The following is a 25,166-nucleotide window of genomic DNA, read 5'->3' as shown; positions in this document are numbered from 1 at the left end:
TAGGTATTTTATGACGTTTGGGTAACAGGAGACTTGGTGGTCCAGTGGTTAAAAAAAGGGCTGAATATCAGGAGGTTCCCGGTTCAATATATTCATTTATTTATTTTATTGTATTTATTATATTTGTTTATCTATTTGTGTATGTATTAGTTTATTCTGTGTATTTATTTTATTTATTCATGAAAATGACACACGATATAAAAACACATTTATATTTTTGTAGAGAAAAGGTGAATTGCATCAAAGTTCCTGTATTTGAAGACATCCTGTGCAGTATAAAATCTACACTGTTTTGCTTTGTTTGCTCATTTTTTGTTACATGTTGTAAAATACACAGTTGTAAGGTAGTGTGTTTGCTTCAGAGTTGTATCACATCACCAAAACTGGGACCTGAGTCAAGTCAATCACTGGGGAGTAAAAACTCGAATCGAGTTGAGTCTTTGACATACCAAGCTCGAGTCGAGTTGAGTCAATAAACTACTAGAGTCGAGTCAAGTTGAGTCACCAATGGCTCGAGTCACTTTGAGTCATTAGTCAACAGGTGCTGGGGCTCAAGCAATAACAATAATACCGTCCTTAAGAACCGCACATTCAAAATCATAAAACATATATTTGAAAGAGTAGTGTTAAATGTTTACAGTCACATATTCTACATCATATACAAAGTAAGAGTACATGCAGAAACATGAATTAAAGGCAACCACAGGACAAATAATACATTTAAAAAAAGCCTGTATACATGTTTTGTTATGGCATTCAAAGGACTCCAGAAGGGCGACATTGATTAAAAAATAAATAAAATACGCACCCCAACACCAACATTGGTTTGACCCCTATTATCAGCGATGTGTATGCAACAGAAGCCGCTGGTAGATTATAAAAAAACAATTAATTAAACTAAGGCTAGGTAGCTGTTATCTTAGTATGTTTTTATTCTCTATTTATGAAATTATATTCATTGAAAAAGACAACAGAGAACCTGATTGTTATTATTTTTTATTGTTTTGGTTTATTATAATATAGCAGGCTAATGTTCCTATTGAAGTTGGCTACAATATTTTTTTCATTAAAAAGTTGTTGTTCTTTGTTGAAATTCATTGTATCCTTTATGACGTTTTTCAAATCAAGTAAGCTTATTTGTGTATAAAAAACGACAACAGAGTTGCAGCCAGTGTCATCTTACTTAAAGGCACTCAAGCTGAAATGGTAAAGTAGGCTACAAATGTGGCAGTGGACTGTCTCTCTTTAGCATGGATGCAAGAACTTGCAGACTTGTTGTGTTGAGAATTTAAAAAGACAGGTAAACTTCCAAATGTCTGTATTTTTTATTAGTTTGCATTAACTTAACAAACTTCCATAAAAGATAGGGTGTCCATAAATAAATAGATAAAAAGGATTTTCTGTGATCAGTGATCAGAAATCAGTCTTTGCTTTCCACTGGTACCTAGACATTTTGTTTCTGGGGCTCCCTGTTGTGATGTTATGATCACAGAACGGTGCTATAGGCTAGAAAGATGTTTTCTATTTCCTTAGCAATGGTATTAAGAACCATGGCAGGAACCTGTTTATGTGCAAAATGACAAGACAACTGCTTGTGTTGAAAATGAAATAAGTCATATATCTATCCATTTATCTGTCTATCTATCTATCTATCTATCTATATATATATATATATATATATATATATATATATATATATATATATATATATATATATAGATAGATAGATATGATATATATATATATATATATATATATATATATATATATATATATATATTGTAAAAACGATCCTTTCACTTTTCACGTTCGTTGCCCCTTTCAAAGTAGACCCAGGACACAGAAAAGGAATTGCTTTAGCGCTGACGCGCACTTTTAATAAACATAAAACAAAGCAGAAATAAACACCTAACTCCGTTTTGGAGCTCTCACTGTACACCAGCCGATCCCTGACTCACACACAGGACGGCTAAGCCGTTTACCTGACAAACACCAAAACACAAACGGGCTTCTCTCAACACTCTCTTCAATACGACTGGACACACACGCAGTCGGGCTCTTCACTCAGCCCCCCCGATCAGCCTGGCTGCCTCTCAAATACCCTGCACCTGTCTCTAATTTATAATTGCGACCAGGTGCCGAGGATTAACTAAATCATTAAAACAATGACACAATTAAACCCCATAACACCCAAATGTGCATTCTCACAAGGTTTTTAGCAGGGAAGGATTTTAACCCCCTCCCTGGTACCTTACAATATATATATATATATATATATATATATATATATATATATATATATATATATATATATATATATATATATATATATATATATATATATATATATATATATATATATATATATATATATATATATAGTGCCTATAGAAAGTCTACACCCCCTTTCAAAATTGTCACCTTTTGTTGCCTTATAGCCTGGAATTAAAATGTATTAACATAGGTTTTTTTTTTTCATTTATCTACACATCATACCCGACAACTTCCAAGTGAAAAATTAATGTAGAAAATTAATTAAAAATAAAAACTGAAATAGCTTGGTTGGATAAGTGTCCACCCCCCCTTGAAATAGCAATCCTACATTAACTCAGATGTAATTAAAATCACACACCAAGTTAAGTAGCCTCCACCTGTATTAAATTCTAGTGATTCACATTATTTCAGGATACATTCAGCAGTTCCTGTATGTTCCCACTGCTGGGTGGTGCACTTCAAAGCAAAGACTCAACCATGAGCACCAAGGAGCTTAAGTTACAGATCAGGGGATGGGTATAATAAATATCAAAGGCCTTGAATATCCCTTGCAGCACAGTCAAGATAATTATTAAGAAGTAGAAGGTGTATGGCACCACCAAGACCCTGCCTAGATCAGGCCGTCCCTCCAAACTGGATGACCAAGCAAGAAGGAGACTGATCAAAGAGGCTACCAAGAGGCCAATGGCAACTTTACAAGAGCTACCGGCTTTTATGGCCAAGACTGGTCAAAGTGTGCATGTGACAACAATATCACAAGCACTTCACAAATCTGGCCTATATGGTAGGATGGCAAGAAGGAAGCCTTTACTCAAGAAAGCCCACCTTGAATCCCATTTGAAGTATGCAAAAAAAAACACTCTGGAGATTCTGTAGCCATGTGGCAAAAAGTTTTGTGGTCTGACGAAACCAAAATTGAATTTTTTGGCCTAAATGCAAAGCGTTATGTTTGGCGCAAACCCAACAGAGTGCATCACCCAAAGAACACCATCCCTACTGTGATGTATGGTGGTGGCAGCATTATGTTATGGGAATGTTTCTCATCGGCAGGGACTGGGGCACTTGTCAGGATAGAAAGGAAAATGAATGGAGCAAAGTACAGAGAAGTCCTTGAGGAAAACTTGCTGCCCTCTGCAAGAAAGCTGAAACTGGGACGGAAGTTCACCTTTCAGCATGACAACGACCCAAGCACACAGCCAAAGCTATACTGGAGTGGCCAAGGAACAAAAGGTAAATGTCCTTGAGTGGCCCAGTCAGAGCCCCGACCTAAATCCAATCGAAAGTTTGTGACTTGAAGGTTGCTGTCCATCAACGCTTCCCAAGGAACGTTTTTAATATATAAATTTTTCTCAATAAAAACTTTTTTTTTTCCCTTTAACAGTGTGGAGTATGGTGTGTAGATTAGTGGAATTCCTTATTTAAATGCCTGAAACGCTGAGGCACTGAAACAACAAAATATGAAAAAAGTTCAAGGGGGTGTAGACTTTCTATAGATACTCTATATAGCTGTCTAACAAGGATGAGCAATACTTGAAGATAATATCCTTAAGGAATAGAAAGCAGACAAGCGTTAAATTGACAACAGAATTGGAATAAGGCACAGGTGATGTTGTCTGTCCATCAACAGTGCAAAGCACCTTTGACCATTGTTCCATAGTCCCATTTCTATGTTCTTGTGCATACTTTAGCCTTTTAGTATTGTTCCCCTTATTTAACAAGGTATTCATACTGCAACAGTCCTTTTGTTTTTTTTGGTTTAATCCATAATCCATAAGCGTCCTTTGGGTAAACCATTTTGGACATTTTTAAACAGACAAGATTTGTTTTGGATTATTAAGGCTGGCATTTAATTGGCCATTGGCAAGAGAAAAGCATGGTGCTTTTTACAAATCTTTAAACAAAATAATGACAAAAGTGAAACTGTCGGCTGGTCTTAGGTCATCAGTATTTTGATGTGTGCAAAAGTAAAAACATTATGACAGTAACAACATTGTGACGGTGGATACTTTCCAGAATGCAATAGAAAGAAAGCAACATTAGCAAATGTATGAGTCTTCTGTCATCCAAACGCTAGTGTGCAGAAAAGTGAATACCACTGAAAGAAAAGTGATGTAGTTTGTGGCAAAATTTATTTTAGTAACAAGTGAACTATAAACTACGTTTCACACATGACCCTGTAATATCTTCGATGTGAAGCTACTGTATCTCTTTATTGAGGTTTGTGTTAAAATAGAAAATAAAACTGAAATATGCACTGCTTCACACACTGTAGGCTCTGCATTTGCCCCTACTCCTTCAACAGCTTCTTTCCTGTCTAGCTTCTCCCCCTATTGACTAGCAAGTGTTCAGCAAGCAATATGCTTTTACCCAGAAAACACTGCTGAGGTGAAATGAGCCAGAAAGTGCAAGAGAAAGGCATGGAAGCATAAAGCTTTCTTTAACCTAGTGGAGTACTAGATGTTAGGTTTTAAAATACTATAAGATGTGTTTCTTTAAAAAACTTAGCAATTGAGACCCATGCAGATAACATAATTGCAAAGTAGGTAAGATTTATTTTTGGAATTATTTTATTAGCTGGCATTACTTTAACACTAAAATGTAATTCTAAATGTCTTTAATAGATGTAGATGTAGGTTTCATTCTGTTACTCACAAAACAATCAGCACAATACATCTGTTCAAACTTAGATGTGTCTTATGACAGCATTCTATGGGCACTGTTATTCCTATATAAGAAACATATCGTTTTTATTCTGCAGCACACCTCTAATTAAGAAACATTCTTAACTGCAGCCCTTAACCACTTACAACCACTTACAAAACAAGTCTACAAACTACAGTTAAATTGCCTATTATTGTCAGTGCTACAAGCATTATTCAGGATAAAAGTAGTTTACTTGTAGTTTGGGAAACATTAGGTCAGAACATCAAAGTATAACAGTCTGTTTTTATCTAGCATTTATTCAACAAACCACACAAATATTCAAATTATTTCACTATGGGAAAAAAAAGGTTTGATTTACTGTACTTACCTCTTCAAACTTAAGTGCAATCATGGAAAAGGCTTTGAAAATGGCATCTGTGGGGCCGGTAATTGTGACAATCCTCTCTGGGCAGGATCCTTCTGAAATGTTGATTCGAGCACCACTCTGGTAAATTGAGACGTTTAGTTAAGTTTTATTACATTTGCATTTGGATTTAAACAAGCACTTATGAGTGATCCAATTAAATGTTGATGGGATCGGATTGCAGCAATCAATAGCAATTTTTTCAGTGTAAAATTGTGGGCCGTATTTTCAAAGCTATTTACTCTGAAACAGCATTAGTTCAGTTTCTTTTCAGGAATGAAAAAAAAAAAACACCAAATAAAGCAAATAAAAATAACATCGCTCATGTTTCTGTATTTCAATTGTATGGGTGTTGCTTTCAAGCCTTGCATGAAAAAATATGAGAAATGTCACAAACTCAATGTCATCAAAATGTATTTGTTTAGATCACCCTGAGAATGATTGTTATGGCAACCTGACATTTTTTAATCCTGTCTATCTAGAATTGCAGAACACACAATTAAAATGACTTACCTCTTCTCTCATCTTTTTAACTGTTTCCCCTTTCTGAGAAAAAAAAAATCATATCAAAGTTAGAAGGAAAATGATATATCGTACCAAAATAAATTAAAGATACCAGATAAGTGTACCTACTTTTCCAATAATGCTTCCGACTTCCTAAAAAAAAAAAAAAAAGTAAATCATAATATTAGAAAAAATGGTTTAAACCTGAGAATTCAGTTTTTTTAAGAACCTTAAGTTTTATTTATTTATTTATTTATTTTTGTGTTGTGCCAGTAACGCAGTATTAACACAGAGTGCGCCTTGTCTATCTCTGGAAGCAGAATCATTGTTTGAGTAACAAGGAAACTTCTACTGGCATTTCCAAAATCAGAATTACTACTCAAATCCATTTTATACACAGGTTTTGTCGCTCAACTCTGAAGTAAATTTTTTTTAAATCACATTTTCTCATGAAATTGGTTACTGCACTTCCACAATAACCATGAATGGACATTTAAGGCTGCGTGAAGGAAAGAGGGGAAAGTTAACCAGAGGAGTGCCTGTACCTCCTATATTTTACTATTGGTTTTACAGTAATGTGAAAGCCAATGCAACTGCATCCCATAGATAAAAAAAGGAGTCTGCTTATCTTAAATGTTAGTGTCAGAATGGTTCTTCAGATTTCTTAGGTTTAATAAACCAAGTATCCTACCTGCGCACAGACATATTTTATGTTGCTTAAACTGTTTTATTAGTGAGATGGATCATGGACTATTTTCATGGACTATTTTCTAATTTCACCTGCCTATAATCATGACTAATTTTACCTGTCTGTCATCATTGACTCACAGCTCAGCTCTTTCTCTTGTGCTTTGCTTTTTGTGTGTTTTACTTTTTGCATACGTTGCAGGAAACCTCCCTGCCAAATTCTCCTAAAAATATCTTATTCATTTCTCCAATGGACCGTCTACTTTTAATGCAGACCTCTACCCAGCAACCAGACCTGTTGCCCCGGCACTATAGAGATCAAAACGCTCCTGCCAGCAGGCTCAGCCTCCAGAACAGTTATTTTATAAGGATTGGCCACTTGCCAAACTCTTAAAAACCCTGCATGACCTCAATATCAACATCGAGGCTGGAAGCAAGCATATGGCGTTGCTCACAATAAATTCTGCCTTTATATCTGCTACATCCATGTTGCCTCCTTCGCACAAGCACGCTTCTGCAAACTCACTCGCACAGAGTCCGAGGACAGGCTACATTTCTGTACGTCCAGGAGACGTACCTGAACTTATCCTTCAGCTTCAAAACAATATTTCGAGGACATGAAGTCCCTCATTCACCGTATTGCCATCTGAATTGCCTCAGTTAATACACGGCTCAACAATATGGACAAATGGGTTGCTTCTCCATTTCTTCAAGCCAGTATTCGCCACTCCAATCAATGCCACCGTCTCTTTGGGTTGAGCATTTCCAGTCCCCACAGCTCACGTTCTGACCTAAATGGTCCACAGCAAGCACCTGTAGTCCAGCTACAACATATGCAGCTTCCCGGTGATCCAAAGTGGCTCTATTGCTTGCCCCCATCTATCAGCATTCCAGAGTACATCCTGGTTACAGCATCTGCTTCAGGCTCCCCCCCCGCTCAAGCAATCTTCAATCTGCGATCCCTGTTTTCTTCGGTAGGCATCCCACTCTAAGTTCAACCATCGGCCCAACAAGAGTTCCTTGGAATCACCCGGGACACTGTAAAATCCGAAGACAGATTCCCACTCAACAATCCTGGAACACGTTCATCAGCTCATTAACAACTTCCAAGTATCAAAATCAATATCTAAATGCAACCCATTATCTCCCCTCGTCCACTTCAGTTTCACAGTTTGCATTATTCTCAAGGCAAAACATTCATATTGTGTCTTCTTGTTCTCGCCCCAACTTAAAAAAACCTGGATTCTCATGTAAAAATATTTTTCAGACGCAAGAAACCCTCCTCCTGATCTTCCAACGCTCCAGCTTTCCTCCAATACTCAGATCATGGCAGCATTTACACAGTCAGGCTATGTCCGCTCATCATCTCAAGTACTACAAACATTAACCTTTTGCAGTCCATTTATTCAGTGCTTGTCACATGCGCTATTTATTTTATAGAGTAAACCAGGTTTAAAACGCATTGAATCACAAAAGGACACTCAGTACCTTTATTTACAGCCAAGACCCACCCCTTGTTTGCTGTATTTTTCACATACCTCTTTATAGACATGCATATTTTTAAATCCTCTCTTGATCACTCGTTTTATCACCAAACTCCTCAATAATGAGATCCAAGTCATTATTTTATTACTATAACATCTCCAAAAAGTTCTGCAAATGTCTGTGATGTTCTTTGAGTGCTAGATGCAGAAGCAGCTACCTCCTTTGTTATGTCCGTGTTATCTCTATAGTGGATGGGGCTATGACATACGCCCTTTTTTCGGTTTCATTCAGCTCCTGTCGGTTTCACTCAGTTTCCTCAACTTTTACCGGAGAAAAATTGACTAGAGACCTGTGCTTTACGTCTTTTTGATGATGTAGGACAGAGTCCGAAATTGGACGGGAAAGGGTTAATACATGGTAAGAGACATGGTATAAGACTGTAAATCTATCCTGATTATGATTTAAGGTGTTCCACTATTAGGAGAATGACTGGAGTTGTGAAACCCAAATCTCTGAATGTGAGCAAATCGCTCTTTGATCCTTTATTAACTAACACATAGGATGGTCGGTATCTCATCTCTCTAGAAATCAGACTGTGGTGCACCTTGCTGTATCACTGGAACAATCAACGAATTAAGTTCCAGCAGTTCATCTTTAATTGTTTGGATATCAGTTTTCCACAATTTCATCACCCGATCCAGCATCTTCCAAGCATCTACAATAATGCAGTCATCCCAGCATAAACCCAACCCTCTCTAACCTTCTCCTATCAGCAAGAACCAGTATGTTAGCAGCCCCCTTTCCATCCACCCACTCCTCTTATGCAGCAGGCTGGGCAACCTTCTCTACTTTCTGCCACCCACTTTCACCCACACCCTTTAATGAAAAACTGGATCGTAGCTTTCATCGTTTATGCTCAGGACACACTGCATGTATCTCCAACCTCTATAAAAACCTACATTTCAGGAATTCAATTCCCCTCCTGCAGCATATCCATCCCCTTGCCGACCCTTCTCTCCATCCCAGTGTACATCTGACACTCTGAGAAATGACCAAGAGCCTCCCATCTTCCAGACTTCCTACAACAACCAATAGCCTCAATAACCTGACATCAATTCTCAGTTCAGGATTTTTCAGTCCATTCGACAACTCGTCACTGAAGCAATGTGCCTAACCACCACCCTCGTCACCAGAGCAGGTCTTTCTCCCCTATTCTACACCACACACTCCTTCAAAATTGGCCCAGCCTCTTCAGCAGCCAGAGACTGCATCAGTCATCATCTGATCAAGACCATGAGGCATTGGTCCTCTACAGCAGTCAATTCCTACATACGATCACTGACATCTGATATTACTGCAGCTCACCAGTGAATAGCTAGTATGCCCAGAGTAGGGGCTCCCTCTCCACCAGAACTACCAAAGGTTTTCCCCTAATTGAAGGGTTTGTTTTTCCTCTCTGCCAAGCGATGGCCAACTCATAGTTTGTTCCACTAACCATCTATTTTTAGTTTGTCATTGTTTGTCTTTTCTGTCATTGTCTTTTCTTGCTTTTATTATACACTGGCATGCAGTCTTTGTTTGTCTTCACAGGTGCAGGTTCAGCCGGGAGCAGGTGGTCCATCTTTTTGGGGGAAAGTGAGTCTCACTTCCCCAACCTGGAGTTCCAGTAACTCTGCAGGTTCTTTGTGTAGTCAGAGGGGACCACTCGCCACACTATTCTTTCACAGCTCATGCGTTATATATATCTTGTCTCAGAAAGAAGGTTCTCTATTGCTTTCTCCTTTACCCTCCTGGGACGTGGCCCTCATACTCTTAATGCTTGAGTCCCATAACTAACAATTATTTTTGTTCTTTCAGATTCTCTTTTCTTGCTTTGCATGAGCTGTTCTGTCCTCTGAGGGTCGACCCCGGTCGTTAACTGGCCGAGCCTAAAACGACTCTTCGAGGAGTCAGTGTCTTTTCAGGGGCCCAGAGGCTAGTCTCGACTCCATAGGGAAGGCTCTCTCGTTTGGAATCCGGCCTGTCCTTCTCTCTCTCTCTCTCTCTCTCTCTCTCTCCCTCCCCTGCTCTAGAGGCCGAGCCTCGAATCCCAAGTTGCAAAGCACTCCCTTCTTCTCGCAGCCCTGGTTCCTGCCCTGTGAATTATAATATAATATGTATAATATCTATTTGCATGCATGCTTTTTCATGTTTTTACACCACGTTCAGATTTGCTTGGCTTCTTTTTAACTTTTTGAAATGAACTTACTGTACTTTTGCTAACCTATGTATTAAAATCCCAGTACCTCACAGAACCCAAGCATACACCCACCCCCCACACAACACAAGCATACAATAAAGCAAAGGCAACCAGGCTCAGGTGGAACAGTGTTGGAAGTGGGAGGAGTGACACAGCTATATAAAGTGTGCAGTAATACTAAAATTCTAACCATTTTGACTAGAGGTCTTTTTCAATGCCTTCATGCTATATAAAGTAGTGACAAAGCTGTTTGCTTGAAGAGAACTCGGGGAACACATTTTGGATAACTAGCATTGCAAAGTCAGATTTCTTTCTTCTGTTTCAACTATCACATCAGTTGGTGGTTAAAGTACAGTACAGTCTTTTTAAGTCTTTTCAGAGCTGCACCACAGCTATTAACAATGGGATTTGAATTGCAGTAGAAAAACACACTGTCATGAATAGAGCTCTAGTTAAGATAATAAACCATGTGAACCTTATATATCGCTCCTAATCCTAGGCTACTGGGATAAACCTGTGTGCTTCAGTGGCTGCCCTTGCTAGTGTGAGATGTGACAGGTTTTATATAACAATTTGAATAGGATTATGAGAAACAACTGCCACATTTAAGTGTGTTCCCAAAATAGAAGTTGATTCTCCAGCAATGAACCAGATGGTGTGGTTTACTCAAAAGCGGCCTCTGGGCTTGTAGAATGTCTATGTTTTTTATCTTATTGGTATCAACAATAATCAATGTATGTTTTTATGTATGTATACAGGTCTGTATGTATTTATTGAGCATGTCTACGGTAGTAGTGCACATGAACGGGTTAGCACAACATGCTGAAAGGACAAATTATTTAATTATGGATCATTTTAGAGGACTTTGATGGTGAGTATTACCTGAAAGATTGTCCCAGGAAAAGGTCATAGCTTGTACATTTATGCACTTTCCAAAGATACATGTTATATATGTTAAAATACTTAAACTGTATTAAAAATCCAAATGATACTTTAATGAAAGCAATGATTAGCTAAAATATCTCAGTAGCGCAGTCTAACACCAAATGCAGGTAAAGCTGAGTTAGATTCGTCAAATTTTCACTCGGGCACCACATTGCTAGCTAGTGTAACAGGGGTCACTTGTATGTCAACAGGGGTACTACTATATATATATATATATATATATATAGTATATATATATATATATATTGTCCCCATATATACGTCTATATATATATATTTGGTGTTGCCCGGTATATACCAAGGGTGTGATATATGGTGCCGGATCCCACCACTATTCCGGGCTCGATACATTCGGTTACCGGAAATTTGGTGGGGTTTCACCATATATATATAACCTTGGCAGCCCGAAGTGGTTTATACCGCTTCTAACATGGCTACCTGTCACTTGTGGGAAGAAAAATAATCAAAATAATTAAAACACATTTAAATAAGACAAAACCAGAAATGTTTATTGCATATACATCTGCAGTGTAATATAATCCAATATTTTATTAAAAGTAATTCAGTGTTTGTTTATCAAAAATATATTGCACATGTTCATTTATTGTGAATTTCTGCATCAAAAGTGCCATCTCACTAGAAACTAGAGGACTGACCACAAGCTGTGATGATGGGCGGAGTTTCAAATGACCCTAAGGAAGCAAGAAGAGCAGCTGCGATGGAGGCTGAAGCCGGATCTTGAAGTGAGTTTGTGAACTCATTATATGCGAGGTACACATATTCTAGTACTTTTTCATCCTTTGGGATCTCAAAATATATATTTTTTTAGTTGCCGGACACCCTCGCGTCCAAGTCATGCCAGATTAAGTTGATGATCGAACTAGACTTTACGCACCAATCCGACCGTGGTGTCAGGGGACAGTACCTCAGTTTCCCACAGACACTTCAAATCCAGGCTGGTAATTTGGGGGGTGGTGTCTGGCCTTGTCTTTACCTGCTCTGCTAAGAGTTTTACTGACTGACAGGAATACATTATAACTGGTTTTAAAGTCACTATCAGCAGAGATGTTAAAACTTCTACTGTTAAAATATCTAGTCCAGCTCAGTGTTATAAAACTGGAGACTAAATACTGGTCCTCAGTTGAACTTCTTGCACTGGCATAAAATTCCCTTAATGTTGTTGATATTTTTTGGACTTATTTCCATAAAATGAATGTCCATATTTTTTTCTTTAAATACATTAATACTAATACTAATACCCATGCATTAGTTTTTTGTGTGTTTTTTCAATCTTTGTTTTCTTCAATTTCAATTAGCTGTTCCTCATCTACTGTTATGTGTCTACTCTTGCTGGCGCACTTATTTAATTTATTTATTTATTTCAGATGGACTGCTGTCTTCATTCAGAAAGTTGGCGTTGTATCAGTTATGTGGAGTTTCATCCCCAAATATATTAAAGGAAATAGGTGAAATGCCACTCATATTTGGTCGTAGTTTTGTAACTAACAACAAAAAAAAGACAGCTTGTCATGGGATTTAGAATGTAGTGGTGCGTAGTGAAGCGACTCATTAGTATGCAAGCCATGCTATACGCTATATATATATATATATATATATATATATATATATATATATATATATATATATATATATATACGCACAGTCATGTGATGCTGTTTAACCAATCAGAGGGTGTTATTTTTCCAAGCTGTGTTTATATACAGTATATAAAATGTACTTTTTATATTTGCAGACATTTTTGTATGTATTTTTGGATAATACACTTTGAAATTTTTATTTTTTTTATTTTGCACTTTATTTTTTGTATTATATTTATGTTTTGAGCCCTATATTTGCTTGGATCTCCCTGTGCAAGTATCCCAGGAAGGAGCTTGATGTATAGCCTTCTTTTTGTTACAATAATGCTGCAATAGGGTCCCGCTCGCGCTGCAAGCCAACCTCCCAATTGGTGGCAATTCTCCCATCTGTGACACCTGCTGGTTGTAACTAATTTAGCTCTTGGCCAAAGAACACTCCAGAACGCTGTACTAAAGCAGATGCAGGGTCATTACTGTACTTTTGGGATCAGGTTTGCTTGTATTGTATTGTAAGATCGTGGTGGTGATTATTTTAAGTGATAGTTTAAAAATGCAGAGACTGCTTCAATGCGTGAATCAAGTTGTGCTTCTGTTTTTATTAAGATCAACGCCACGATATGCAATCCTTTATGTGTATGCTTGTCAGGCTAAGAGAGAACCCGCTCCGCTGTGAAAGTTTGATCTGCTGCAGGATCTCGCTGACAAGCTTATATCCGGTCTAAATGAATGGTCTATTTGCAGATCCTCTGGGGTAAACTAATGTGACGTGAATAATAGTGGATGTAAAGGGGAATGTCAAGCATTAAATGTGATGTATAAGGGTTGGCGTGGGCTGGCTGATCTATAACTTTTAAAACAGAAAGAAAGAAATGTTTTAGGATTTTAAGATCAGGGTTGTAACAAGCACTCTACTTGATTTTAGTTATTTTTAGTTTTGGTGTTTTAAATATTTTGTCTGCTTTTATTGACTTTTAAAGAAATAGTAGCCTTTTGTGGTTGGAATATTTAATATTTTACTGAGCAGGATCTTTGCAAGACTAGGTTTTGTGGGGCGTGTGTACTAGTAAGGGGATAGGTTGGTTACTAGCCCCTGTAATCAAAGGTTGTGGTGATTTAGATTGGGGTTGCATCTAGGTAAAGCATAGCGCTTAATAGGTGCCTTCCTTCTTGTAGCTAATTGGGAAGTGGTAGTGCTGCTGGGGCTATTAGAGCTCCTTGTATTATTTACTTCCAGATCCCCCATAGGATTCCTAGCAGTAATTTCACACCTCATTGTATATGTGTATTGTATTGTATGCGATGTGCAATGCTTTGAAAAGTGTAATGCTTTGAACCTGCTATTATATTCTACCTGGTGCATGTGTGCAGTATTGTTGATCTATGCTAGATTAAAAGAATTTGCACGGGGAACGGATATATATATATATATATATATATATATCTATAATATATATATATATATATATATATATATATAGGACCCCCGTATTTGGGCCAGTGGTGTAGTCGTTAAACTTAAATTCCTGCATGGTTGGTAAATCATTCCCACTGCTAACACTTTCATTCTGACATGGGAAAGAGTGCTACACTAGTTCAAAAGAAACAAGCAAACCCATAAAAAAAATCTGAACACACAAAAATGTTTTTCAGCTCATTATAGCAAAAATGTCTTCTGCAGCAGATATTATCTGTTAGATAACTGACCTGTACTTCATTAAGGACTTGTTTTTGCTGTCAGTTATCTCACAGGTAATAGTGTGCCATCCATTATTTTGTGTGCTTCCAACGGCATACAATTAAGAGTGGTTGTAAACTCCAGTTACACTTGCGGAGTAATTTACCTTTCCATGCATTAGTAGCCGAATAGTCAATGTGACATTGAGCCCCCCTTCGGACACTTTCCCCTCCTTCGTATTTATATTCATGGGCATGTCCATGTTCATATTCATGCTGGCTGTGGCTCCTTGATACCAATGATCCTTACTCTCACACAGAAGCACCCTGTGGAAACAAAGGTACATTTTAGTTTACCTCCAGTAAATCATCTTTCTTGACTGATTCAAGTACAACTAAGGTCAGACACTTGAATGGAATACAAACTGCTTCACACAAATTGTTGTCCACTTGCTGCACACTTAGTAAAATACTAGGGCACTTCTAGACTTCTAAGATAAATAACTGCTTTCCTTGATGCCATATCATCTTAGATTATCTTTGGATCTCAGAAGCTGCAAAGCTTGGTCATTAATTGGAAAGGAATATTAGTTGCTGCAGAAAGCTGAATATGGGCCCAGAGTGCCACCAGCATGAAGTTAGGGAGCAAGACAATGATGGAGATGCTGTATTTAAGATTAAGTCATGCAAATACTGTACATAGATACATACATACATACATAAACAGCATTCCTGGCAAAGCAAGGAAATATGGAGCGCTAGAAAGATCAGACGATGGTTTCTGTATAGCAGTAAACAGTGAACACACACACACATCTGTCACACAGCGCTTTTCAACACCTCCCATTTAATTAACAATTTCTACAGCCAGACACACGGGGTTAATTGCTTCTTTTCCATCACCGCTCTTAGTTTTTTGACAGATAGCTCATGTGGAAAGCTGTAAAAGATTATTAACCCTGTAACCTTGATGAAAAGGCAACTTATGAGGGGTGAACTCTTATCAAATTTTACTGTGGTAAAAGTTAAGGTGAGTTGAGTAATGCATATAAACAAGTATCCATTATGAGCATGCCAAATAGCACAAAGCTGATTGAATTTCAAACAATCTGACTTTAAATCACTGTTAGGTCACTTTCTGAGAGTCACACAGTGGCACTTTTTTTTAGACCCACTCACTTCTGAGTATGATCCGAGTATCCATGGCAGTATTATGGCTCAGAGTGTAAGTATGTGTATTCAGTAAACCTTGACAAATCCATGGCATGGGCATAGGACAAGTATGGATAAACGATTGTTGCACTAATGTGCCTTAGTAAATTTCTTAAGCCTTTTTCTAATATAAACAAAGCATTATTAAATGTTATAAGGTTTTTTTATTTTTTATTTTTGTGACTGCATTTTACAACAATGTGTCAGTAGCAGCTGGTGTCCAAAACAAATGGAGAAGCAGAAAAAAGGCAGAGGGCTAGGAGTCCCCATAAGTCCCCAGCAGAAGTAGAATCTTGTTATTGTGGTCTGACTGATAACACCTTTCATATCTTCTTCACATTTTACCCCAATTCAGCTGTTAAACTCATTTTCTCCACTAACCAGCAGAGAAAATAAAACAACAGCCCATCATAGTTTATTGTAATAAGCTTAACTGTTACACACTGCTAGTGTATGTGTAAAAATGCACTGTACATAACATTGATATAGCATTTAGATTCCACGACCTCGTCACTGTATTACAATTATTACAAATGATGTCCTTCTACTGCTCTTTGTTCCTTTCACTCTCATCAGTACTAGAATCCAAGGTCATCAGTGTGGGAGGGCACATGTCCAGTGATTGGCTAAAACAGGCAAAAGGGGAAAGGAGGCATGCCACCCATGGCTATTTTTTATACTGCATTCCCTGCAAATCAGCTGAAGAAATGGAAGAATATGACTGGCTAATAGACATGCTAATCATAACTACAGAGGAGGCAAGAGCATGTCTGTCACAACCGAACGCACAGTGGTGACTGAGTGGAAAATTTGGATCAGACAGTTACCTCCACATTAAAACTATGTATTTATTGTTATGTTAAATATTATATGTAAATAAATACATTTTTAAAAAGCCTCCTCTGACGAGCCATCATTGCCTTTACCATCAGCAGACGCCATTTCAAATATTTCAAGTATATTTCTGGGTTATCCTACTAAACACAACATATGTGCCCCTGTGAAGCTAAAATTATAGCAGGCTGTAGTACTCCTGTCTTTGTTTAACCAAACTTGAATCTGGAATCTGTCTGTCAAATGTGGGCTTTTAAAATGTAAACAGTTTTGTTTGTCTCCTGTCTGTGCCCTTCATCACATATTTGTTTTGATGTGCTGTGATGTTGCCAGGGCAACAGGGACACACAAAACTGTGCTGCCCTAATTATCTAAATCCATATGTATTATATAGTCAGCACTCGGATATATGGCACTCAGATAACATCCTTGTATTAAGAAACAAATCAACCCCCATTATTTATATACAGTGTGTGGGTGTGTATGTGTGTGTGTGTGTCTATATATATATATATACAAAGCAGGGCTCGCAACAGCAGTCTTGTATACCAGTTGGTATGGGAATAATGGAAACACACGCTGATGTCTCAGGTCAAACAGGGCAAGGCCTGGTTCTTTATTCTCTCCCTGTTTCCAGGTAGAGGGATCGTCAGTTTAAATAGCAAAGTTCGCTACATAATAAGGGTTTTCATATAACAACAGGGTCTTACAGCCGACAGGGTAGACCAAACGTTCCAAGTCCAACACAGGTGATCACGATTTCACAGCACAATAACTCTCCTTGTCTCCACACACAAATACAGCAATACAGCAAACAACCTTCTCCTCCAAACAAACACCACCCCTTTGTGGCTAATATTGCTCTACTAATACAGGTGGTTAGAGTTTAATTGCCCCATTAACAGATAATCACCGTCCATTCACAACTTTCCCAAGACACCTGTCTCTGGGCAGATTTCCCTGTCGACCATTTAGTGAACTGGTCAGCCATTTGTTTAATCGTCGGCCATATTGTATGAGGGCACAATCCCAACAAAATGTCTGCCCTCACATAACTCCCGTTTTATATATATATATATATATATATATATATATATATATATATATATATATATATATATATATATATATAACAAATTAATGCACTTATCCAACACACACGATTTCCAACTCCGTCACCAGTTTTCTGATACAAAGCCCATCTCTTCAGTATTACAATTGATTTGATTATCCATCACCGCCAGTCTGTCTTTATTGTGCATTAGATACTGTGATGTTTTTTTTTTTTTTTTAAATCTGTGATCTTTAGTGCTTTTGTGCATTTTCATTTGCAAGGGAACTTTAACATTAGAGCCTTATTGAGCACTATATGCTGCAATTTTGATTACTGACTTTGGATACTGTTTTAATTCTGGAAACTGTTTTTTTTTTTTTTTTGTATCTTTGGCTAAATTGCATTGCCTTTTCCGTTTTACGCAGTTCTGTGCATGGGTAACATTTTGAATTCACTTTGCTGTTGGGTCGTTAATGGGGAATTTTACATACTGCTACACGTACCGGATTTAAAAGTATGTACTGTATTACAGCACTTGTCCACAGTCGTCTCCTTTGGCAAATTATATTTTTAGAATCATATTGCTGTGAATTTTGACATTGTATCTTTGTGTTCCCTGAAATATGGATGGGATATAATGGGCCAAAATGAAATAATCAGATATGCATCACACTCTTTTAACAGTCACTGAAGTCAACATTTTATAGTGTTGGATATGTGAGTGCGGACTGTATATATCAGTGGAGGCTCATTAGAGGAGGCAAGGGAGCAGCACCTCAAATATTAGATCAGTGAACCCAGAACCACTCAAAATGATTTTCAGGGAAGGTGAAAAATAAATAAAATTACATTTGAAGCTACTTACTCTTGAACTACAAACATAATTTACAAATCAACAGTACTTTGGTAAACTGTATACATATTTCAATGCAAAAACAAAGGTTAAAACACAATTCAGCCATTCCTCTGCAGAAATGCAGCAACCTGAATGACCTGGCTGTCTTTTTCTCTCTAGGTTCACCAAAGGAAATGCTGTATTTGGATTTTTATTGGCACTCAGGAGGAGTGTGGCAGAGTGGAAGCCCTGTCGGTGCCCGGGTGCATGGGGAATATTGCAAAAACACGCCGGAATGTGGGTGGAGCTGTGAATTGAATAAAAAGCTGTATAAAAAGGGTGATCATGGGTGTTAGTTTAGCATTGTGATGGTGAAGGTACGATGCAGTGCTGGTTGTTTGTTTTGTTGTATTTGTATAATTATGAATAAATGCGCGTGAGTACGTGAACTGCAGCATTCTGGTCTCTGAGTCTCATTGCTGATTCTATCAGGTCACAAGGATAAATACTGTGCTTGTGTTAAGTACCGTGACCTGGTGCTGCTGGTCTCAGTCCAGGACAGAGTGCAGACTGGTGCAAGTATCTCAGCAATAGCCATGTGGTATACCTTGGTAAAAGCATGCAAAATGACTGTGAAAATTACTGAGGCAATTGGCAATGAACTATATTTTGAATTATTATCATTATTATTAATAGTCGTAGTAGCCATAGTCGTTGTAAGCGTTCCCCCTGTAGTTAATAAACATAAAAGTCTTCACCAACCAGCAAAATGAACACAAAGAGTGATTAAGAATGCATTCAGTAAGAAAATGAAGCAAAGGGAAAAAAAGCTATATACAAATGTATGACTTGTGTATATCATTTTCAACTAATTATTTCAAATAAAGTACACTTCTTCATTTTATCTCAGGGTCTCTGCTCTTGTGGGTTCATGGTACCCACAGAAGTTCTTGATAAAATTACAGCTTTATTATGCAAAGCTCTTTGCTATTATTATTATTATTATTATTATTATTATTATTATTATTATTATTATGTGTTTATTTATTTTTCTTGATACTATGGTGACTCAAATGATTGTCTGCATTAATTGTTTAAGAAGATAAAAAAAGGATTAAAAAGGAAAGCCAAGCACAAGCTTTTGATTTAGCTCACTTTCACAAACTGCAGCATTTTCCTTTGGCAAAGTAACTCCACTTCCTGTTGTGTCTTACATGTCTTTTTAGTCAAGCAGCATAGTTAATAATCTCAAAGACGACAACATCAACAAATGAATGTGAACCTTAGCAAGCATTTCTAAGCCCGTTGAGGAGCATTAGGGAATAACATACAATGGGATTCTCCTTACAATGTGAGTTTAACCGACACTGTAATAACTTTCCCTCCAGCAGCAACATGTTCCATTTTGTTCTGTGGCTCTAATGGAGCAGTGTGCCTGTAAGCTCAGAGAGTGTGCTGCAACAGCCCCTGGGATTATTCACCGGCCCCTCTGACACCAGCCTGCACAATTACTTTTATTTAGGCTGACAGAAGGAATAATCGGAGGCCAGTTTAATCTAGTGGAATCATAAGAAGGGAGGACAAATCTGTACCTGTGTGTGCCAAGCCCTGAAGTGGCTCTCCAAACAATCATGAGTGTGCTGCTCCAGCCAGCGCCCCGGGCCCACAAAGTCCTCTGCTGAACACGCCAGGTCGATTAAACAACATTTGTAGAGCGCTTTTTCCAAGGAGTTTGCAATTGACATTTTATTTAACCCTTTTAAAAAATTCATAAAGCATTAAGTACTCTTGTCTCCTCTGCATTTGAATGATATTAAATTAGAATACACATATTAGTTTCCATATCACCATATAATATTTATCACATCTTTTTCATGTCACATAAGTTTATTGGGTTTTTAATTAAAATATCAACAATAATCTTAATATCTGAATTTGAACTATTATGAGTAGCTTTTAAATAGAAATGCTCCTCTTTTACTCCTGTTCATATTGTTCATGCTTTTAAAATCTTTGTGTGCTGTATGCTACCACAAACCAGCCCTATTTATTTAATCATATTTAGTGTCTCCAACATACTTTATTATCAAAATAACTAAGGTTTTGTTTACCTGCTTGAAAATCCAAATCAAACTTCAAATCTCAATTGCTCACACTGAGTGTGTAAAGAGAGAATAGTCATGAAAGTGGATAAAATCCAATCCAAAGTCTAGGATGTTAAACTGAAATTGATATCTTACTTGAAACAACCTGGTAGCCCACATCAGGCTTTTCTAGCACTGTACACTCCCGTTTTTCATTGTTTTTCATTCATTGCTAAGCACCATGCCATTGTGGTACTATAGCCCTGACCAGGGCACTTGAGGCAGGACTGTGGAGCAGCAGGGGCCCTGGTCCAGGTTAGATAAAAGATTTACAGATTAAACACACTACACTGACCTAATACTGTGTCTGTCCACACTGGATACTTTTCCTGGTGAATTTGGCATGATGGGGGTGTTAATATTTACAGTTTAAACATTTTTTTTTTTTTTTTCATTATCAATATTTCTTCATAGCATTTTTCTTATATGATTAAATGGTGTATACATAGTCTCTTTCACAGAAATACATTTTAGAAGATGTCTCTGTCACATGTTGTTTTTGGTGCCCCTTCTTGCCACACAATTTGCTTCCCGTGCAACCAATACTGCCCTCCACAACATACTGCTTGTTCCCTATAACATTACAGTTCATCTTTCAAACACAGAAGCAGTACATATTCTTTACAGTAATTTTTTAAAAAAATAATACATATTCTTTCCTTAATTTCTTATTTTATAATAGCAGGTGTTTTGTAACAAACTTATCAGTTATTAAAAGATAGCAGACTCCTACTTTTTTCTTTTCTTAGCATATTTTCATTTTAAACTGTTGATAATATGTTATTTAAATTGTGTAAATTATGCCAGAAACTAAACTTTTATTAAGCTGGAACAACAAGTGGGTAAATGTAACACTACATTTTCCAACTCTAACCAGCTGAATGTAGAATATTGAGCAGCAGAGTGGAAGGTTATGGGTTAAGGCTAAGGCACCATCCTTGACTGACAAAGCTGTAAAGCAGAATTTGTTTAACTAGGGAAGTCTAGGGCCATCTGGTCTGTCACAGAGTACACTGGAGCAAAAAGACCTCTGAACCATCAACACTCACAAGGCTTGGACTAGCTGTGAGCTGATATTGACTCTGCAGGGATAGTCTCTAGAGTTTTCCTTAAAAGAACATCAAACACAACAAAATAAATAAATAAATAAAATTCCCAAAGGTACTAATTACCTTTCTTACATTTTATTTTATTTCTGCCACATAATAAATTCATGTGCTTGTAATGTGTATACTTTGTGCTTGAGATTCTCAGTTATTTATTGTAATGAATAAACAAATTAATTACAAAAGTGACAAAAAACTTACTTCTGTTATATTTTGGGATAACATTACAAGGTCTGTCTTTTTATCTGTAAAAAATGACTTATTGCAAGACATTTCAAGATCTAAAAATAGGCATTTCAATCATTTAAACAATATTTATTCAAGCAGAAAATAATTTCGATGTCACATTTAAAATTAATATTTGAATGCTTATCTGAAAAACAGTAAATGCGTAAAATAAGTATAATATTTATTTTAAAATATCGTATATTGTATAATAGTTCCACCTTTTAAATTTTATTTTCACCATCAGTGAATTATTAACCAAAATAAAAACATAAATAAATGTAAAAATAACAACAGACATGTAAAATGCCACCTATTTGTACTTGACAAAGCGATCTTTAGCAGAAATATACTTTGATGCAGCCAATGTCTTTCTCGTTGAAGACATTAGCATCAGTAAGGCAAACGCTTGCTGTATTTAATTTTTAAGTGATATAAAATACAAATATTGACACTATTTTTTTTCATCAATGCAAATTTTCATAGGGAATTACATCTTAGACAGCATGAGCACATTTTACAGAAATTGTGAAACCCGTAACAACCGTGAAAAAAATACAGCCTTAAGTATTACACGACCGGCATATTGGTAGAGGCAATGCAATGGATATGGAACACATATTGTACTATGGTCCTGATAATGTAGCATTCTGTGTGGTCCAATGCTACAGCCAATGTGTATTAATTTCAACCAATAAGATGCCATTTTTGTGTCAAAATATGTGACTGTTCCTATCGTGATACCGTTCTATTGCACAACGATTTATAATATTTCCAGAAAGTGGATTTGGAGTTAATGTTGTACTTCCTCTAATAGCTAGCGGTGTGTGGATGCTCTTTTCATAGCTGGGATGTGTGTGAACATATTGGATGTTTTTTTGTTTATTGTTGTATATTACCACACAGTACATACTGTATACTGTATGGCGAGGCCAGCAAAATGTAAGATCTTTGTTAATAATATCTCCAACCCACCCATTGCTGCTCATGCGCATACACTTGCTGCCCAATCAATTCAATTCTAAGCCATTTATTCCAGCTAAATAGAGCCTGTCTGACAGTACATAATTAGATAACACACAAAAATGGGTTATTTATTTTCCAGAGGGCTGTGAATCAAGTGATGTCTGTGTGACTGTTGCTAATAAGACCCCCATTAGTATCAAACAGGATGAGCACAAAGCTTTGCTGTTTCATGTTTCAGTCATATTCCTTCACTGCTCTGCATAATTAATGTCTGAGACAAACCACTAACAAGGGTGCTTTGTGCTGCGAATAGATGATTATTCTTTTTTTTTTCACTTTTCTTTCCAGCACAACCAGTTGCATTCTACACAGCAGTGTATTCATTCATTCATCTACGGTATTTCACTTTGCAGTTTCTCTGTACTGTACTATTACAGCTCAAGTAAGCGCAGTTTAGTTTTGGTGGATAGGAGGAATATGGTGTCAAAGCTATAGTTTTCTGCAATTGTGTTCGATTTGATAGCTAAATTTGAATACTGGGTGATTGTTTACCACATTCTTTAGTTACTTCCATCGTAGACCATGTTGGCGTAGAAGTATTTCTAAAAGGTTGTTTTAGCTGCAGGTGCCCACTCATCTTCAGTTTAAGAACGCATAGGCAAACTAGGCTAAAGGGTTTTTTTTTGGGGGGGGAGGGTTTGTAAACAGATAAGGAATTGTACTGAAATTGGAAGAAATTCAATCACTGACATTTCAACCGAGGCAGTGTATCTCACTTGTGTTCAGGCAAAATCAGACTGACTGACCCGGAAATTACTCTTGCTCACAAGTAAATTCCAAGTCAATCAGTTTGATTTTGCTTGCCGTCAAAGGAACTGAGTATCTCCAGAGAGTGGTAGTGGGATCGAGTTGCCTCACTGGATGGAAAGGAGGAGCGGAGCCGGAGAGAGCACGGCAAGGCTCATCCAGACAGTGGGAGACGGCAGAGATGCACTGCACCTCTCATCCTAATGGACGGTTGCAGCATGGAAGAAGAGGAAGCCAGAGGGAGACCTAAATGGAGCCAGCATGCCATTACTGCTCTAGTGGATGCCTGCAAAGGAAGGGAGCACCTCCACAAAGTGGTAAAGGGATTGGGTTGCCTCGCTGGATGGAGAAGAGGAGTGGAGCCAGAGGGAGCGCTGTGCCACGAGGCAAAACAGCAGGGCTTGTCAGACAGGACAGTGGACTTGGAGGGAGCATGGCACGGCGACACAGAACGGCAAGGTTCATCCAGACAGTGGGAGACGACAGAGATGCACCACCCTGATGGACGTTAGCAGCACGGAGGACACAGAAGCAGCTGGTAACATTACCACCGTGCCCGCAACTTGGTGGACGCATCTTGGGAGAGCCTGTCAGTACAACCAGGGGGGTGGGAGCCAGGCCACTTCTGGTAGCAGACCATGTACACAACTTCCCGGGGCCAGCTACAGGCTGCCGGCGCCTGGCCCAGAAATTCACTCCTCATGATCAGCCTTGCGGCAAATACCAGATCGCATCAGAACTATAGCATTGTCTCTTCGGCAATGAAGGTAACTTTAGGAGGGAGCGAGTGCACCTGTGGGGTGGGGGGAGTGTGATCGAGTCGTGATCCGTGTACTTGTGAATGTTGTCCAATCGTTAAATAACACTTTAGTGTGTGCTGTTTGCTTACGAGACTGACCATGATTGGTATATATATATATATATGGCTTGTTGTATATTAATATAAAATAAACTTAATTATAGCATGTTTCTATTCTTAGTAATAATAGCAATAAAAAAACTTAAAAAATGCTAATTCAAAAGTATTCATACCCTTTATAGTATTGTCTACAACATTGGTTCTTTGACACAAGAAGTTGTGTTCTTGGCGCTGTGATTGAAAGTGCGCATCTTATGTCATCCTTCACATCGAGCCGGTTTTGGGATTTTGTCTTTATTGTGAGAAGGCTGAAGAATCCACTCTCACCTTCGCAAGTAGTGGGAAATGGCAGAAGGACCCTCAGGGCCATTTCAGCCACTAGGGGGTATTCACTTGCAACTGAACACCAGAACTGGTTTAAAGGCAGCTCTGTGAATTTTGCTTTCACACCATCATCATTGATCATGTCAATAAACTGTTCCTGTGCGTGAATATCCTCAGTAGATAATTGTTCAGCCATCACACCGAAAGGGTTCTTCACCACAGAATGAAGCGCTTCTGGTAGTGCCAGGATTGAGAACTCTTTGTGAAGGGCTCTCATATGTCCACTGATAGCTGACTTGAGGCCTCGGTCAATGTTGACTTTCTCCT

The 25,166-nt window shown here is 37.8% G+C and overlaps 1 protein-coding gene across 10 annotated transcripts in view; it reads right to left on the bottom strand.

Moving 5' to 3' along the window:
- Nucleotides 1–25,166, bottom strand: part of LOC121314700 (poly(rC)-binding protein 3-like) — a 403,285-nt gene that overhangs the window by 51,840 nt on the left and 326,279 nt on the right. For all 10 annotated transcript variants that reach the window (XM_041248235.1, XM_041248236.1, XM_041248237.1 and 7 more), the window contains 4 exons: nucleotides 14,641–14,800; nucleotides 5,975–5,998; nucleotides 5,855–5,887; nucleotides 5,306–5,422 (listed from right to left, as the gene is read on the bottom strand). In XM_041248235.1, the coding sequence (XP_041104169.1) occupies nucleotides 5,306–5,422; nucleotides 5,855–5,887; nucleotides 5,975–5,998; nucleotides 14,641–14,748 (282 nt within the window). In that variant the 5' untranslated portion in view covers nucleotides 14,749–14,800. The remainder of the gene's footprint in view (nucleotides 1–5,305; nucleotides 5,423–5,854; nucleotides 5,888–5,974; nucleotides 5,999–14,640; nucleotides 14,801–25,166) is intronic.

This window comes from Polyodon spathula, chromosome 4 (assembly GCF_017654505.1).
Source record: "Polyodon spathula isolate WHYD16114869_AA chromosome 4, ASM1765450v1, whole genome shotgun sequence".
NCBI classification, from domain to species: Eukaryota; Metazoa; Chordata; class Actinopteri; order Acipenseriformes; family Polyodontidae; genus Polyodon; species Polyodon spathula.
This window is presented reverse-complemented; position numbering and strand designations above follow the sequence as displayed.